Raw genomic sequence first — 18,240 nt, forward strand, 5'->3', positions numbered from 1 at the left:
TCTTGAAGTGGAACAACAATTATTGAATATTTAAAACTTTTTTAACAAATCAAAAACTAAAAAATTGGGCGTGCAAAATTATTCAATTGAGAGGATTTGGAATTAGTTGGACCGAAGAGTGAAGGAAAAGCAGCCAACAAGTGCTCAGCATATGTGGGAACTCCTTCATGATGGTTCGAAAAGCATTCCAGCTGACCACCTCATGCTTGTTGAGAAAATGCAAACGGTGGCTACATTGAAGAATCTCAAATATAAAGTATATTTGTATTTGTTTAACACTTTTTTGGTTACTATGTTATTTCATATGTGTTATTACATAGCTTTGAAGTCTTCTCTATTATTCTACATTGTAGAACGTAGTAAAAATAAAGAAAACCCCTTGAATGAGAAGGTGTGTTGAAACTTTTGACTGGTACTGTATGTGTTCCAGAGTAGAGACCCATGCTAGCAACTGTAATTGAGTGCTGGCGGTGTCTGCTGTGGCAGGTGGGAAGGTGCAAGTTAACTGAGCTTTACCTAGCAAAGACTTATAGATGACCTGGAACCAGTGGGTTTGGCGACGAATATGTAGTGAGGGCCAGCCAATGAGAGCATACAGGTCGCAGTGGTGGGTAGTATATGGGGCTTTGGTGACAAAACGGATGGCGCTGAGTAGAGTGTTAGGGCAATTTTGTAAATGACATTGCCGATGTCAAGGATCGGTAGGATAGTCAGTTTTATGAGGTTAAGTTTGGCGGCATGACTGAAGGAGGCTTTGTTGCGAATTGGGAAGCCGATTCTAGATTTAATTTTGGATTGGAGATGCTTAATGTGAGTCTGGAAGGAGAGTTTACAGTCTAACCAGACACCTAGGTATTTGTAGTTGTCCACATATTCTAAGTCAGAACAGTCCAGAGTAATGCTGCTAGTCGGGTGGGAGGATGCGGTCAGTAATCGGTTGAAGAGCATGCACTTAGTTTTATTAGCATTTAAAAGCATTTGGAGGCCACTGAAGGAGTGTTGTATGGCGAACCTTGTTTGGAGGTTTGTTAGCACAGTGTCCAAAGAAGGGCCAGATGTATACAGAATGGTGTCGTCTGCATAGAGGTGGATCAGAGAATCACCAACAGCAAGAGATCGAAATCATTGATATATACAGAGAAAAGAGTCTGCCCGAGAATTGAACCCTGTGGCATCACCATAGAGACTGCCAGAGGTCCGGACAACAGGCCCTCAGATTTAACATACTGAACTCAGTCTGAGAAGTAGTTGGTGAATCAGGTGAGGCAGTCATTTGAGAAGCCAAGTCTGAGAAGTAGTTGGTGAATCAGGTGAGGCACTCATTTGAGAAGCCAAGGCTATTGAGTCTGCCGATAAGAAAATGCAAACGGTGGCTACATTGAAGAATCTCAAATATAAAATATATTTGTATTTGTTTAACACTTTTTTGGTTACTACATGATTCCATATATGTTATTACATAGATTCGATGTCTTCTCTATTATTCTACATTGTCGAACTTACTAAAAATAAAGAAAACCCCTTGAAAGAGAAGGTGTGTCCAAACCTTTGACTGGTACTGTATGTGTTCCAGAGTAGAGACCCATGCTAGCAACTGTAATTGAGTACTGGCGGTGTCTGCTGTGGCAGGTGGGAAGGTGCAAGTTAACTGAAAAAAATCTAATCTCTCAATGTTCATATCAAAGTGCACCAAATTCATGCATTTAGCTGCTGAAATTCCTTCTGAAGGAAAATGCCCCCAGGAACCCCCTACTGTCTTTGGGTTAAGCCCTGAATGTCTTCAAATCCTAGAAATGCCCATGATCAGTCACATTATGGAAATGAAGTGGTCAAGCGCCAACAATGTCCCCGTTAAACTGCAATGCTACGCGAGCAAGAGAGAGTTGAACTCTAAAATCGGTTCAGTCAGTAGATGGCGGTAATCCAGGAAACCTGATCTGTCAGGTTCAACAGAAGTCTGTCTCAGTTTGCATCATTCCCACAGGAGGCAGTGGAGCCGAGCAGTTGAATGGCATCAAATGAAACACGGGAGTTTACAGCGAGTCCTTTTGAGTTTTGCGCGTAGCTTGGCTTCCGAGCCAGGAGACAGTACGTTTTATTGAAAATCATGGAAGAAAAATCGAATTCGTTTTCCAGCAACAAAGAAGTGGAAAAAGCAGATGGGAATAATATATTTCAGAGGCAAGACTCGATACAGAAGAAGAATATGGGGAGCCAGAACATGAAATCAGGGGACCACCCGAAGTCGGTGGGCTTCAAGGGTGACCAGGAGGAAGCCTTGGTCGGGTTCGACGATCTAGACGGGTCCGGGAACCGACACGGCTTTATGCAGAGGCAATTTGGAGCGATGATGCAGCCTGGCGTCAATAAGTTCTCCCTGCGAATGTTCGGCAGTCAGAAAGCCGTTGAGAAAGAGCAAGAAAGGGTCAAAACTGCGGGATACTGGATCATTCACCCCTATAGCGATTTTAGGTAAGGAGTGGAAAGTCACCTTCTGATCTTTTTCCTTTATTACCATGCGATCCATTCATCCACACAGCCGGGTCCACAAGACACCACATCACTATGTCATCAGTGCGCGTAGGTTACGCCTCGTCAAATGTGTTGTCTAATCTTGCTTCGTTCTTGAGTCAAATCTAGAGGAGTTTATTGTTTTACCTATAAAATTGTGATTGTATTCATATTTTCCATTGCGGCAATTGTCATTATTCTAATATGGAAGACAGAAATACTTGAGTCCATGATATGTCCTTGGAAAGAGGATGGTGAATGTCACGAGTTGAATACACAAATACGAATTGTATTCCACATAACAGTAGTTTTTATTGCTGCATATGCGGATCTATAATAAGCAATGAAAGTAAGGTGAGAACATCAGTATTGTAAACATAGCCCATCCTGCAATGATGAAACGACGACGAGGATCCGTCGGGATAAGTGAGGATGGCCTCGGGATGGAAAATAGACATATGCGGTAAATTCTAGGGAGAAACGATAACAGAGAATAGGGGGAGAGAATAGATAAATAATTAAACATTGGTCGTCCGCAAAAAATAAAAAGAGAATTACAAGGGAAGGGATGAATTCAAACACCAGGCATTTACACAGTTAAAGGGATCTCGCCTGCAAAACCGTGAATAATGGACAGATATTTAAAATGCACAAAGCTTTGGCGTGCCATACCCATCCATCAAACGTAAATCCACGTTGAACTGCGCAGAAATAATGCGATGGAATATGTATATTTGTTTTTAGGGATATATTAACCTATTACAACAAGTTCCTCTTATGATACACTTAATTGCTTGCTTTGTTTTTTAAAATTCAATTGGATGGAGTTTGAGATAAGTGGTTAATGGGCTTGTAGGCATTGCGCAATACATATTTGTATTATTTAAAGTGTCATCCTCACGCCCAGTGTCTCTCTGACATTTAGTTGACTGCATAGAAATGACCTAATATTGCGCATTAACAGAAATGACAGCATGAGATTATTATTTGGGTGACTGTCAGTCAGTCAATTAAATAATCATCACATCTCCTGACAAATTAAAAGGCCCTAGAGGATAAAAAATAATTACAATGTAGCATTAATACTGGAGTGATAGATGTGCAGATGATGATGCGCAAGTAGAGATACTTGGGTGAAAAAGAGCAAGAGGGTAAGTAATAATATGGGTATGAGGTAGTTGGGTGTGTTATTTACAGATTGGCTGTGTACAGGTACAGTGATCGGTAAGCTGCTCAGATAGCTGATGCTTAAAGTTAAAGAGGGAGATATAAGACTCAAGCTTCAGAGATTTTTGCAGTTTGTTCCAGTCATTGGCAGCAGAGAACTGGAAGGGAAAGCAGCCAAAGGAAGTGTTGGCTTTGGTGATGACCAGTGCAATATACCTGGAGGAGCGCGTGCTACAGGTGGGTGTTGCTATGGTGAGCAGTGAACTGAGATAAGACGGGGCTTTACCTAGCAAAGAATTCTAGATGACCTGGAGCTAGTGGGGTTGGCGACGAAAATGTAGTGAGGGCCAGCCAATGAGAGCATACAGGTCGCAGTGGTAGGTAGTATATGGGGCTTTGGTGATAAAACGGATGGTGCTGAGTAGAGTGTTGGGGCAATTTTGTAAATGACATCGCCAATGTCAAGGATCGGTAGGATAGTCAGTTTTACAAGGTTAAGTTTGGCGGCATGACTGAAGGAGGCTGAAGGAAGCCGATTCTAGATTTAATTTTGGGTTGGAGATGTTTAATATGAGTCTGGAAGGAGAGTTTACAGTCTAGCAAGACACCTAGGTGTTTGTAGTTGTCCACATATTCTAAGTCAGAACCGTCCAGAGTAGTGATGCTAATCGGCTGTGTGGGTGCGGGCAACGAACTGTTGAAAAGCATGCATTTGGTTTTACTAGCGTTTAAGAGCAGTTGGAGGCCACGGAAGGATTGTTTTATGGCATTGAAGCTCATGTAGAGGTTAGTTAACACATTGTCCAAAGAAGGGTCAGATGTATACAGAAAGGGTTCAACCTGGAACCACAAAGTGTTCTTCAAAGGGTTCTCCGATTGGGAAAGCTGAATAACCCTTTTAGGTTGTAGCACCATGGCTGTTCCCTAATTTTGACATTTCATCTGATGCACTTCCTAATACCACTGTAAATGGGTTTCCATAGGTTTTTATTATTGAAAACAACTACTGTATTTGACTGTTGTATTTTGTTAATTTATAAAAGCTTTGACAAATAGAAAATACATAAATTAGCACCATGTGCTTAAAACCTTGTTGTTGCAGTCATATTTGGTTGATGCTATCACCTTTCTGGCATTGAAATACCAAGGAGCAACTATGTGACTATATAACAACAGTCCATCCATGAATGACAGACCTCACCATTCATGGGTGCTTTGTATGGTTTAAAAAGCTTCTGCAACTCAATCTTCTAACATATTCTTGGTACAGAGGCTGCTTAAAGTTTAATGGCTGGTTAGTAATATTCATTATTTATAGATTTCAGAAAGGGTTCGCACTTGGCCTGGTGTAGTCTAGGCCTTTTGGAGAAGAAGCTTTTGTCTTCCATGAAACTCTTTCTTTCCTGGGGGTCTTTTAGCATGACCATGTTCAGACATTTCTGCATGGCTTTCTTGTAGTATCAGTTGATATTTACCAAAATATGAGGGACATTGAATGAAAGACAATATTACTTTGTAATAAGTTAAATCATCATTAACTACATTCCAATATGATGAGCACAGCAGAATGTAATCAAACCCAAATGTCTTCAGATTCCAAAAACAACACCAAAACAAACCTCTTTTTAGAGACTTGCAACTATGTTGTGCATTATTGATTTTGAAGTGGTTGTGTCTAGCTTCTCTTTTTTCCTCTTCAGATCGAAGAGGTGTTCTAACAGTCTAACGAAGGACATTGTGAAGAAAAGTATTTTTTTCAAATCTATGGATCCGTCAGAAATGGCACCTTAGCTATTCAATATACAATATAGTGCACTACTTTTGATCATAGCCCTTATGGGTTCCCCCTTCAAAAGTAGTGCACTGTATAGTAAATAGGGTGCCATTTCAGATCTCACTTTTTACCAAATCCATCACCTCTGGTGCTCCCTAATTAGCAGTGCTACTCTCTGCTCTGTTTTTATAACTACATTTGCTACAGTACAATACAGAGCAATGCCCTCAATTCCACAGTCGCTGAACAATCATTGGATTCAATGTAGAACAAACACTAGATGTCTTCACCGGTCTAGTTGGACCCGATATACCCGAGATCCCAATCAGGCCCAATCTTGCTGCAGGTCTGAAATTCGAACGTGTCCCTCGGGTCCGGTGTTGTTTGATTGTCAACGACGGTAACTACAGCTGAGTGTATGCGAATGGACCCCACCACGGCTTTGCGTAGTCTACAACAGTGGTTCCCAAACTTTTTATAGTCCGTACCCCTTCAAACATTCAACCTCCAGCTCCGTACCCCCTCGAGCACCAGGGTCAGCCCACTCTCAAATGTTACCATCATTTTAAGCCTGCCACGCACACATTTTACGATACATTTATTAAACATAAGAATTAGTGTGAGTTTTTGTCACAACCCGGCTCGTGGGAAGTGACAAAGAGCTCTTATAGGACCAGAGCCAGGGCACAAATAATAATATAATAATCAATAATTTTGCTCTTTACATAGCCATCTTACACATAAAGCCTTATTTGTTCATCAAAAAAAATGTGAATAACTCACCACAGGTCAATGAGAAGGGTGTGCTTGAAAGGATGCACATAACTCTGAATTGTTGAGTTGTATTGGAGAATCTCAGTCTTAAATCATTTTCCCCACACAGTCTGTGCCTGTATTTAATTTTCATGCTAGTGAGGGCCGAGAATCCACTCTCACATAGGTACCTGGTTGCAAAGGGCATCAGTGCCTTAACCATGCGATTTGCCAAGACAGGATACTCTGAGCGCAGCGCTATCCAGAAATCTGGCAGTGGCTTCTGATTAAATTAAATTTTCACAGAACAGCTTGTTGCAATTTCAATGAGGCTCTCTGGTTCAGATATCGGTAGGTGTACTGGAGCCAGGGCATAAAAGGGATAACGAATCCAGTTGTTTGTGTCGTCCATTTTGGGAAAATACCTGTATATTTGCGCAGCCAGCTCACTCAGGTGCTTCGCTATATCACATTTGACATTGTCCATAAGCTCCATTGTCCATAAGCTTGAGTTCATTTGCACACAAAAAAACATACAATGATGAAAATACCTGTGTGGTGTCCTTGTTAATGTAGACAGAGAAGAGCTCCAACTTCAAAATCATAGCCTCAATGTTGTCCTGCACATTGAATATAGTTGCGGAGAGTCCCTGTAATCCTAGATTCAGATCATCCCAGATAGGCCAGTGGTGTGAGAAACTCATCATCATGCAAGTGGTCAGACAAGTGAAAATAATGTCAGTAAAGAAAACTTTAAGCTCAATTTTAAGCTTGTCCCTCAATTAAAAAATTGGTGTCAATTCTTTGCCCCTTGATAACCAGTGCATTTATGTATGTTGTAAAAGCATTACATGGTCGCTGCCCATATCACTGCATAATGCAGAAAATACACGAGAGTTCAGGGGCCTTGCTTTAACCTCTCTGGGATATTCGGGACGGTAGCGTTCCACCCCGCCAACAGCCAGTGAAAGTGCAGGGCACCAAATTCAAAACAACAAAAATCTCATAATTAAAATTCCTCAAGCATACAAGTATTTTACACCATATTAAGATAACATTCTCATTAATCCAGCCACAGTATCTGATTTCAAAAAGGTTTTACAGCGAAAGCACCACAAACGATTATGTTAGGTCACCATCAAGTCACAGAAAAACACAGCCATTTTCCAGCCAAAGTGAGGATTCACAAAAAGCAGAAATATAGATAAAATTAATCACTAACCTTTGATGATCTTCATCAGATGACACCCATAGGACTTCATGTTACACAATACATGTATGTTTTGTTCAATAAAGTTCATATTTAAATCCAAAAGTCTCATTTTACATTGGCGTGTTATGTTCAGTAGTTCCAAAACATGCAGTGATTTTGCAGAGAGCCACATCAATTTACAGAAATACTCATTATAAATGTTGATGAAAATACATGTGTTATACATGGAAATATAGAAAAACTTCTCCTTAATGCAGCCGCTGTGTCAGATTTTTAAAAAAACTTTACGGAAAAAGCATAACCTGAGCACGGCACTCAAAGCCCAAAACAGCCAAAATAAATATCCGCCACGTTGCGCAGTCAAAATTTGTCAGAAGTAGCATTATAAATATTCACTTACCTTTGATGATCTTCATCAGAATGCACTCCCAGGAATCCCAGTTCCACAATAAATATTTTATTTGTTCGATAAAGTTAATCATTTATGTCCAAATAGCTTCTTTTGTTAGGGCGTTTGGTAACAAATCCAAACGCGCGTTCAGGCCCAGCCGAACGTCGGATAAAAAGTTAAAAAAGTTATATTACAGGTCGTAGAAACTTGTCAAACTAAGTATAGAATCAATCTTTAGGATGTTTTTGTCATAAATGTTCAATGATGTTCCAACTGGAGAATTCCAATGTCTGTAGAAAAGCAATGGAACGAGAGCTACCTCTCATGTGAATGCGCATGACTAAGAACGAGGCTGCTGCCAGACCTCTGACTCAATCCCCTCTCATTCGGGCCCCCTTCACAGTAGAAGCCTGAAACAACGTTCTAAAGAGGTTTGACATCTAGTGTAAGCCGTAGGAAGTGCAAAATGACCCATATCCCACGGTGTATTTGATAGGGGCTGAGTTGAAAACCTACAAACCTCAGATTTCTTACTTTTTGTTTGGATTCTTTTTCAGTTTTTTTGCCCCTCCATATGGTTTATGTTATACTCACAGACATTCAAACCGTTTTAGAAACTTCAGAGTATTTTCTATCCAAATCTACGAATAATATGCATATATTAGAAACTGTAGGAGTAGGAGGCAGTTTATTCTGGGCATGCTTTTCATCCAAAAGTGAAAATGCTGCCCCCTATCCAAAATAAGTTAGTATATCATTCGGAGAATCATAGATGACTCCGTCTTCACTGACGAGTTTCTGCTAATTATTTTTGTTGGCGTTCCTGTATTGGAGATTCAGGAAGAATTTGTTCATTTGTTTCTCCATATTCCATCCAGTTTGCTTTATTTTTGTAATAGATTACATTGGATCATTCTTGAATAAGTTCCTCAAGTTATTTTTGTTTTTCCTCTAAATTATTTTGTATCTCTGTAGTATCGTTGTTATTGCTATCTACCTGTACTATTAGTAAATGGATTTCCCTTGTTAGTCTTGTTTCTTAAGCCAGAAGCAGGAAACGTTGTTTCCAGAGTTCACAATCTCATTTACAAGTCTTTGTTTAAAAAAATTACGATATTTTGGAGATTATTTTGTTTTCAAATAACCGAAAGTGAATGGTTGTAATCTGAATAAAGGGAAAAGGGCCATTCTTGAACATGGGGTGAGACAATAGGCCCTTTTAATATTGTCTGGCTTGCCATTCTAAATAAAATGTAATATTTTTTTCTCATATAATTTAAACAGGTCGCTAGGTGTAGGCAAAACCATAAGCAAATAGGTAAACTGATATGATTAAAGAGTTAATCAGGGTGATTCTTCCACAAATAGACAGGTATTTTCATCAAGGACACGTTGTTTGCAGAATCCAGAAACAGGAGGTGGAGTTCCAGAGCTCACAGGTGTGCCTGGGATGGATTGTGACTCCATCTCGTTCCTCGCCCTCTTCAACATGTCATTCACCGCCTGACTATCTGCCAATGACGTGACTCTACCCCAATAATTACATTTAGAGTATTGGAGGATTCTAAATTGATATCTATGGGGCATGTTTCATTTGTCTCGTTCTGACCTTAGTTCATTTGTTATGTCTTTGTTTTAGTATGGTCAGGGAGTGGGTTGGGTGGGTTGTCTACGTTTTTTCTATAATTTGGTATTTCTGTGTTTGGCCTAGTATGGTTCTCAATCAGAGGCAGCTGTCAATCGTTGTCCCTGATTGAGAATCATACTTAGGTAGCCTGGTTTCACCTTTGAGTTGTGGGTGTTTTGTCTTCCGTGTCAGTGTTTGCGAACCACACGGGACTGTTTCGTTTATTCACGTTTATTGTTTTGTTCCAGTGTTCTGTTGTGTTTGATTAAACATTATGGACACCTACCACGCTGCGCATTGGTAATATTTTCCCCTTTTAGAGACTGTAATACATGGCATCCAGTTCAGGGTAACTAATAATATACACAAAGCACTAACCCTGACTCCCGTTTTTTAAGTGTTCATAGGTCTAGGTCTATATATTCCTGGCCATGTCACTTGATTACTACTGTGCCTTTTGTATCTACCTTTCCAATTACTTTTAGAGTTTGGGATGATTTACAAATGTATGCTTTTCATGTCATTTTTTGTTAGGGAAAAGCTGGTCTGTCAGAATGTGTAAGAGGCTTTTATTTCATTATAATGCAAGGTTAATAATAATAATAATAATAATAATAATGGTTGGATAACAGATCAGCTCTGGGAACTCATTAACAGGTGGCTTCTGTCTTCAGTATGCTTTAAATGCTTTATTATCCAAATGTTTAAAGTGTGTGTGGGCGACGGGGGGAAACAAAATGGTGCAGTTTGAGGTCATGAGGCGGACATTAAAAACATTTCTTTATTAAAGACTGTCATAAAAAAGGTTGATGCATGTTTATTTAGATCCAAAGCCATGAATGAGTGAGTCACTCAGCTTTATGTACAGTAGGTGCCAAGGCTATATGACTGCGCCATCAACTTGATTATTTAGCAGACATCACTTGCTGCTTATATTCAGTCAACACATGTATCTTATCTTATCTTATCATGGAATATAATTTAACATTTTAATTTATCTTAGAATAGAAAACTTAGTGTAACAACAGTTTTAGTAAATAGTATGCTACAGTCCAGTTACAGCTTCTTATGACCAAGTAAAAATAAAAAATATGTACAGGAGGTGTGCGTGCAGGACAGAGGAATGTTCATTCTTACAATATTGTTCTAAATTCAATCACCTTCTTCATCCTCATCATTCAGTTCATTGACATTCAATTTTGAAGTTGTGCGCAATTATCAGTTTCTATTTGGTTTATATCTCCCATTCGTTTACAGCATTCATTCAGTTCGATGCACATTAGCGCCTTGGGACCCAAAAGCGTAAGCAGTGCTCTAACTCCCCCTTGCGCTAGTCTGGAGCTATGAAGCAGTGACGCAGGGTACCCTACTAAACCACAAATTACCTCAGAGTCCCGCAGCATAATCTCAAAACTTTTAATTGAGGAACCAGTTTATAATAGCAATAAGGCACCTCGGGTGTGTCCTAGCACTCCTTGCCTAAGAACTTAGCCATGGTATATTGGCCATATTCCACACGTCCTCGGGCCGTATTGCTTAATTATTCCTACAGTATATCCTGTTTGGTGCAGCAGCAGCACCAGCCTTAATAGGCAGACTGGCTAATGGGAGAAACGAGTTGTCGTATGCAAAATGGCCCCCGTTTGTTTGTTTGTTTATATGACTGAGTTGAGTACATAGACATAACATGATCCTGCCATGATATACAGCACGAGGCCTATCTGTGGAGGGGAGGATCCCTGTTTTCTCTGGAGTTTGTAGACCAGCTAACAGGCCATGTGGTGCAGGTTGATTCCACATGTGAAAATGCAGCACTGGCACCTGCCTTCTGTCATGTAGTATGTTGATAGCTAGGAATAAAATCATAATTTGCTTTGATGATCTGTCTGCAGTGACATAATATAGCCCCAGTTTTAGCACTTCTGGCACAGAAATGTCCATAAATGTAGTATATTGGGCTTGATACTGACAAGGGTCTTTTCCAGTCATATTTGCCAAGTGATTTGGCCTAATTTACATTTTGAAATGCCCCAGACAGGTTCCTACTGTACGTTAGTGATGTGGTGCTTCAAACAACCTCAATGTGAGAACATTCCACCCTTACTATGGAATGAGATTAGAGACGCGAGATGACCGTTTAGCTGAAGTGCAGACACAGATATTTATAAGGGAAGGACCCAACCACTGGATTCTGCATCATTTATTTAAACAGATCCATTACAGCCTGCAGAGTGCATCTCCAACCAGGAGGGCATCCCAAATGGCACCCTAACCTATATGGTCCACTAGAGCTGGGACGATAAACCAGAAATGACTGACACCGACATTGCCATCCTCTTGCCGAAGGATTTTGCTTACGTCAGTAATTTTTTGCAATTTTTCTACACAATGTTTTGTTTCACTGTCGGCTGCTGACTCTCACTCCTTCTCTCAAATGTGCACATGGAGGAGGGAGAGATGCATTCTGAGAAGCACAAGCTTGACAGTTGCTCAAAATGCTATTGCGGGAAAAATACAATTTTCAAAGCAACTACTGTTATTCTAGTTACAGAGAGGAGAGTCACAACTTTCTGTGAGTAAATAATGTATTTCTCTCACCTCATAATATTCAGTTCATGGCATCACTTTACAACCGGAGTAGGCCTAGTTAATATGGTTTTGATACACCCGCAGAGCGCACCATTTGCAGTGAATAAATCAAGCAGCCAGGCTTAGCACTGGAATGTTTTTGCAGGACATTAGCCTACATTTACTGATAGATTAATCAATTAGCCTACATGGCTATATAGCAACAATATAATATTTAAAGTTGCCGATCTTGATAAGTATTTTGAGTTCCCACTTCCTCAGGTGGTGAATAGTATAACCTATAGGCCAACGTGCACAAAAATACATTTCATAATTCTGAATCCCATTTTGACAGTTTACACATCAAAATATCAATCATGCATTTCCTAGATATGTTTGTCGAAATAGCTTACTTTTTAATCATAGGCTCATCTCAGCTGTCTTACTTCAAGACCTCTGCCACTAATGTAAAGTAACTGTCCATTAAAGCTGCAATATGTCACTTTTGGGCAACCCGACCAAATTCACATAGAAATGTGAGATAGATATGTTATTCTCATTGAAAGCAAGTCTAAGAAGTGGTAGATCTGATTTAAATGTTCTTAACTTTAGTTCTTGTGTCTTTTACTTTCGGTTTTGTACACCAGCTTCAAACAGTTGAAAATCACATCGGTTTAGATGGCACAATGATTCTCTAAACCATGCATTGCTTGTTTTGTCATAAACTGAAATTAAGCAAACTATTCGAATTTTTGCAAACAGGAAATGGCAGATTAATTTCTGCATATGGCACCTTTTCGTTACATTTGTTGTTATCTAACAAAATAATTACATTAATCGAGATAACATTTTATGTCCATATCGCTCAGCTTTAGCACCTCCCCAAAATGATTGATCGTAATTTATCGCAGTTATCATTATCGCTAACATTTTCTAATTTGATTGTGATATGTATAGGTTGCCATTTGGGACACAACCCCAGACTAGCCTAGCATCGACATTGACAAGCTTCACAGGATAGGACAGTGTCACCGGACAGTTTTTAGCATGACATTCTTGAAGGCATCTATTTTAGTACCATGTAATAGCATTATCAGTAGGCCTACGCCAGCAGAACATTTTGTGACTGCTTGAAGAACAGACTCCCCCAGCCCGGCCGGCTGGGCGCCCATGGATCACTTTTACTTCTCTGACAAGACAGGGGAGAGTCACATTTATACAGACACAACCCAGGGAAGAGTCTCTGCCTCTCAGGACATACCCAGCCTTACAAAGACAAACAACTATGTATAGGCACAACAGAATCAGCTAGTCACCTACAGGCCATTTAAGCTTTTTTTTTCAAGATCTGGGTTGTCTGCCATAACAGATCAATGTGAGTAACCGATTTGAAGTGTCAATAGATAGAGAAATATCTCATAGACCTCTCAGAGAACTCGCAAAGACAGCCTGTAATATTGGTAGTGTCAGATTGTCCTTAACCCAGCCTCCCAGCCATAGGGTACTGGTCTCCCAGTGGTACTACTAGAATCTAGTCTTCCACTTCACTGTAAATTACATACAGGGGAATATATAGTCGAGTTTCTTATTAAATCCCCTCTGAAACAATATGAACAGGAAAAGAAAGAAAAATAAAATAAAAACAGATTTGTTTGATAGAAGCACTCGTTTAAGCTCCAAATTGATACTTATACCTCATAATCTCCCTTCATATGTTCCTTGACACGTGTGCATTCATTTTTCTTAACTTTGCTTGACAGAATATTGGTACGGTATTGACTTCCATATCCATTCGATTACATTTTAACTCATGCCATAAAGGCTATGTCTAGGGATGATGTGTGGGTTTATACATACAGGCATATCATATTCACACACCCACGCCTGGGTCCGTTGGTGCAAACTGATGCAATCCTCCTTGTGTAAATAATAAAGCCATATTATCCAGGGATTTTTTTTGTGTCTCTGTGACTCAGTTGATAAGAGCATTGAACATGGTGCTTGTAATGCCAAGCATAGCAAGCACCATGTTGTATTCCTGCTGGGATCATATACAGTATACTAATAATATAAGTATTTACTGCACTGTAAGTCACTTTGGATAGAAGTGTCTGCTAAATGGCATGCATTAAGATGGCACCAAAGAGGATGGCTGACTTTTTACATGCTCCTAACCAGCTGTGCAATTTTTTTAATGTTTTTTAGGCATTGTTTGTAACTTATGTTTTAACTTATTTTGTACATCATGTTTCTGCTACCGAAAATAACTTATGGAGATCAGAGCAGCGATTATTCACCACAAACTGGATGCTTTTTCCTTTAACAAGTCCGATGAGAAGGATATACTGCTTTCCCGGAAACAGGCCAAAATCCCCATCATTTGCGTGAAGAAAAGACAGAGGAAAAGACAGCGCAGATTGGACTGCCTTCTGAGAATCCGTAGGTGAGCAAGTAAACTCCCACTGCCATCCGTTATACTTGCTAACATGCAATCATTGGAATTAAAATTGATGACCTACGATTACGATTATCCTACCAACGGGACATTAAAATCTGTAATATCTTATGTTTCACCGATAATATAGATCTGGTGGATTTTCCATGCACCTGCAGAACAGAGGAGCTACGTCTGGTAAGACGAGGGGTGGGGGTGTGTCTCTTTTTGTCAATAACAGCTGGTGCGCAATGTCTAATATTAAAGAAGTATCGAGGTATTGCTCGCCTGAAGTAGAGTACCTTATGATAAGCTGTAGACCACACTATCTACCAAGACGGTTCTCATATATATTCTCATATATATTATTTGTAGTGTCTATTTACCACCACAGACCGATGCTGGCACTAAGACTGCACTCAACCAACTCTATAAGGTCAAAAGCAAACAAGAAAATTCTCATCCAGAAGTGGCACTCCTAGTGGCCAGGGACTTTAACGCAGGCAAACTTAAATCAGTTTGACCAACTTTTTACCAGCTTGTCACATGTGCAACCAGAGGAAAAAAATCTCTAGACCACCTTTACTCCACACACAGAGGTGCATACAAAGCTCTCCCCCCGCCCTGCATTTGGCAAATCTGACCATAATTCTATCCTCCTGATTCCTCCTTAAAAGCAAAAACTGAAGCAGAAAGTAGCAGTGACTCACTCAATACAGAAGTGGTCATATGACTTGGATGCTACGCTACAAGACTGTTTCACTAGCACAGACTGGAATATGTTCCGGTATTCATCCAATGGCATTGAGGAGTACACCACCTCAGTCATCGGCTTCATCAATAAGTCCATTGACGACGTCGTCTCCACAGTGACCATACGTACATATCCCAACAAGAAGTCATGGATTACAGGCAACATCCACATCGAGCTAAAGGCTAGGGCTGCTGCTTTCAAGAAGCGGGACTCTAATCCGGACGCTTATAAAAAATCCCGCTATGCCCTCAGACGAACCATCAAACAAGCAAAGTGTTAATACAGGATTAAGATTGGCTCTGATGCTCGTTAAATGGGGCAGGGCTTGAAAACTATTACGGACTACAGTGGGATACTCAGATGCGAGCTGCCCAGTGACACAAGCCTACCAGACGAGCTAAATGCCTTTTATGCTCGCTTTGAGGCAAGCAACACTGAAGCATGCACGAGAGCACCCGAATTTCTGGATGACTGTGTGATAACGCTCTCGGTAGCCAATGTGAGCAAGACCTTTAAACAGGTAAACATTCACAAAGCCGCGGGTCCAGACAGATTACCAGGACGTGTACTCCAAGCATGCACGGACCAACTGGCAAGTGTCTTCACTGACATTTTCAACCTCTACCTGACCGAGTCTGTAATACCTACATGTTTCAAGCAGACTACCGTAGTCCTTGTGCCCAAGGAAGCGAAGGTAACCTGCCTAAACGAGTGCTTTGAAATGCTGGTCATGGATAAACATCAACAGCATCCTACCGGATACCCTAGACCCACTCCAATTCGCATACCATCCCAACAGATCCACAGATGATGCAATCTCAATCGCACTCCACACTGCCCTTTCCCATTTGGACAAAAATAACATCTACAGTTGAAGTCGGAAGTTTACATACACCTTAGCGAACTAAATTTAAACTCAGTTTTTTACAATTCCTGACATTTAATCAGACTGCCTTCGGTCAGTTAGGATCAATACTTTGTTTTAAGAATGTGAAATGTCAGAATAATAGTAGAGAGAATAATTTATTTCAGCTTTTATTTCTTTCATCACATTCCCAGTGGGTCAGAAGTTTACATACACTCAATTCGTATTTGGTAGCATTGTCTTTAAATTGTTTAACTTGGGTCACACGTTTCGGGTAGCCTTCCACAAGCTTCCCGCAATAAGTTCGGTGAATATTGGCCCATTCTTCCTGACAGAGATGGTATAACTGAGTCAGGTTTGTTGGCCACCTTGCTCACACACGTTTTTTCAGTTCTGCCCACAGAATTTCTATAGGATTGGGGTCAGGGCTTTGTGATGGAAAGCCAATACCTTGACTTTGTTGTCCTTAAGCCATTTTTCCACAACTTTGGAAGTGTGCTTGGGTTCAATGTGCATTTGGAAGACCCATTTGAGACCAAGCTTTAACTTCCTGACTGATGTCTTGAGAAGTTGCTTCAATATATCCACATAATTTTCCTGCCTCATGAAGCCATCTATTTTGTGAAGTACATCAGTCCCTCCTGCAGCAAAGCCCCCCCACAACATGATGCTGCCACCCCCGTGCTTCACGGTTGGGATGGTGTTCTTCGGCTTGCAAGCCACACGATTTTTCTTCCAAACATAACGATGGTCATTATGGCCAAACAGTTATATTTTTGTTTCATCAGACCAGAGGACATTTCTCCAAAAAGTCCGATCTTTGTCCCCATGTGCAGTTGCAAACCATAGTCTGGCGGTTTTTATGGCGGTTTTGTAGTAGTGGCTTCTTCCTTGCTGAGCGGCCTTTCAGGTTATGTCGATATAGGACTCGTTTTACTGTGGATATACAATGCTCAAAAAAATAAAGGGAACACTAAAATAACACATCCTAGATCTGAATTAATTAAATATTCTTATTAAATACTTTTTTCTTTACATAGTTGAATGTGCTGACAACAAAATCACACAAAAATTATCAATGGAAATCAAATTTATCAACTCATGGAGGTCTGGATTAGAAAGTCACACTCAAAATGAAAGTGGAAAACCACACTACAGGCTGATCCAACATTGATGTAATGTCCTTAAAACAAGTCAAAATAAGGCTCAGTAGTGTGTATGGCCTCCACGTGCCTGTATGACCTCCCTACAATGCCAGGGCATGCTCCTGATGAGGTGGCGGATGGTCTCCTGGGGGATCTCCTCCCAGACCTGGACGAAAGCATCCGCGAACTCCTGGACAGTCTGTGGTGCAACGTGGCGTTGGTGGATGGAGCGAGACATAATGTCCCAGATGTGCTCAATTGGATTCAGGCCTGGGGAACGGGCGGGCCAGTCCATAGCATCAATGCCTTCCTCTTGCAGGCACTGCTGACACACTCCAGCCACATGAAGTCGAGAATTGTCTTGCATTAGGAGGAACCCAGGGCCAACCGCACCACCATATGGTAGCACAAGGGGTCTGAGGATCTCATCTCGGTACCTAATGGCAGTCAGGCTACCTCTGGCGAGCACATGGAGGGCTCTGCGGCCCCCCAATGCCACCCCACACCATGACTGACCCACCGCCAAACCGGTCATGTTGGAGGATGTTGCAAGCAGCAGAACGTTCTCCACGGCGTCTCCAGACTGTCACGTCTGTAACATGTGCTCAGTGTGAACATGCTTTCATCTGTGAAGAGCACAGGGCGGCAGTGGCGGATTTGCCAATCTTGGTGTTCTCTGGCAAATGCCAAACGTCCGACACGGTGTTGGTCTGTAAAGCACAACCCCCACCTGTGGAAGTCGGGCCCTCATACCACCCTCATGGAGTCTGTTTCTGACCATTTGAGCAGACACATGCACATGTGTGGCCTGCTGGAGGTCATTTTGCAGGGCTCTGGCAGTGCTCCTCCTGCTCTTCCTTGCACAAAGGTGGAGGTAGCGGTCCTGCTGCTGGGTTGTTGCCCTCCTACGGCCTCCTCCACGTCTCCTGATGTACTGGCCTGTCTCCTGGTAGCGCCTCCATGCTCTGGACACTACGCTGACACACACAGCAAACCTTCTTGCCACAGCTCGCATTGATGTTCCATCCTGGATGAGCT

General features: G+C 41.1%; 1 protein-coding gene across 1 annotated transcript in view; it reads left to right on the forward strand.

Moving 5' to 3' along the window:
- Positions 1–1,957: 1,957 nt before the first annotated feature.
- LOC118387799 (potassium/sodium hyperpolarization-activated cyclic nucleotide-gated channel 1-like) overlaps positions 1,958–18,240 on the forward strand; it is a 129,936-nt gene continuing 113,653 nt past the window's right edge. Inside the window, exon 1 of the mRNA XM_035776520.2 lies at positions 1,958–2,472. Within this exon, the coding sequence (XP_035632413.2) occupies positions 2,108–2,472 (365 nt within the window). The 5' untranslated portion in view covers positions 1,958–2,107. The remainder of the gene's footprint in view (positions 2,473–18,240) is intronic.

The sequence above is a fragment of the Oncorhynchus keta genome, unplaced genomic scaffold (genome assembly GCF_023373465.1).
Source record: "Oncorhynchus keta strain PuntledgeMale-10-30-2019 unplaced genomic scaffold, Oket_V2 Un_scaffold_1952_pilon_pilon, whole genome shotgun sequence".
In the NCBI taxonomy this organism is placed as follows: domain Eukaryota; kingdom Metazoa; phylum Chordata; class Actinopteri; order Salmoniformes; family Salmonidae; genus Oncorhynchus; species Oncorhynchus keta.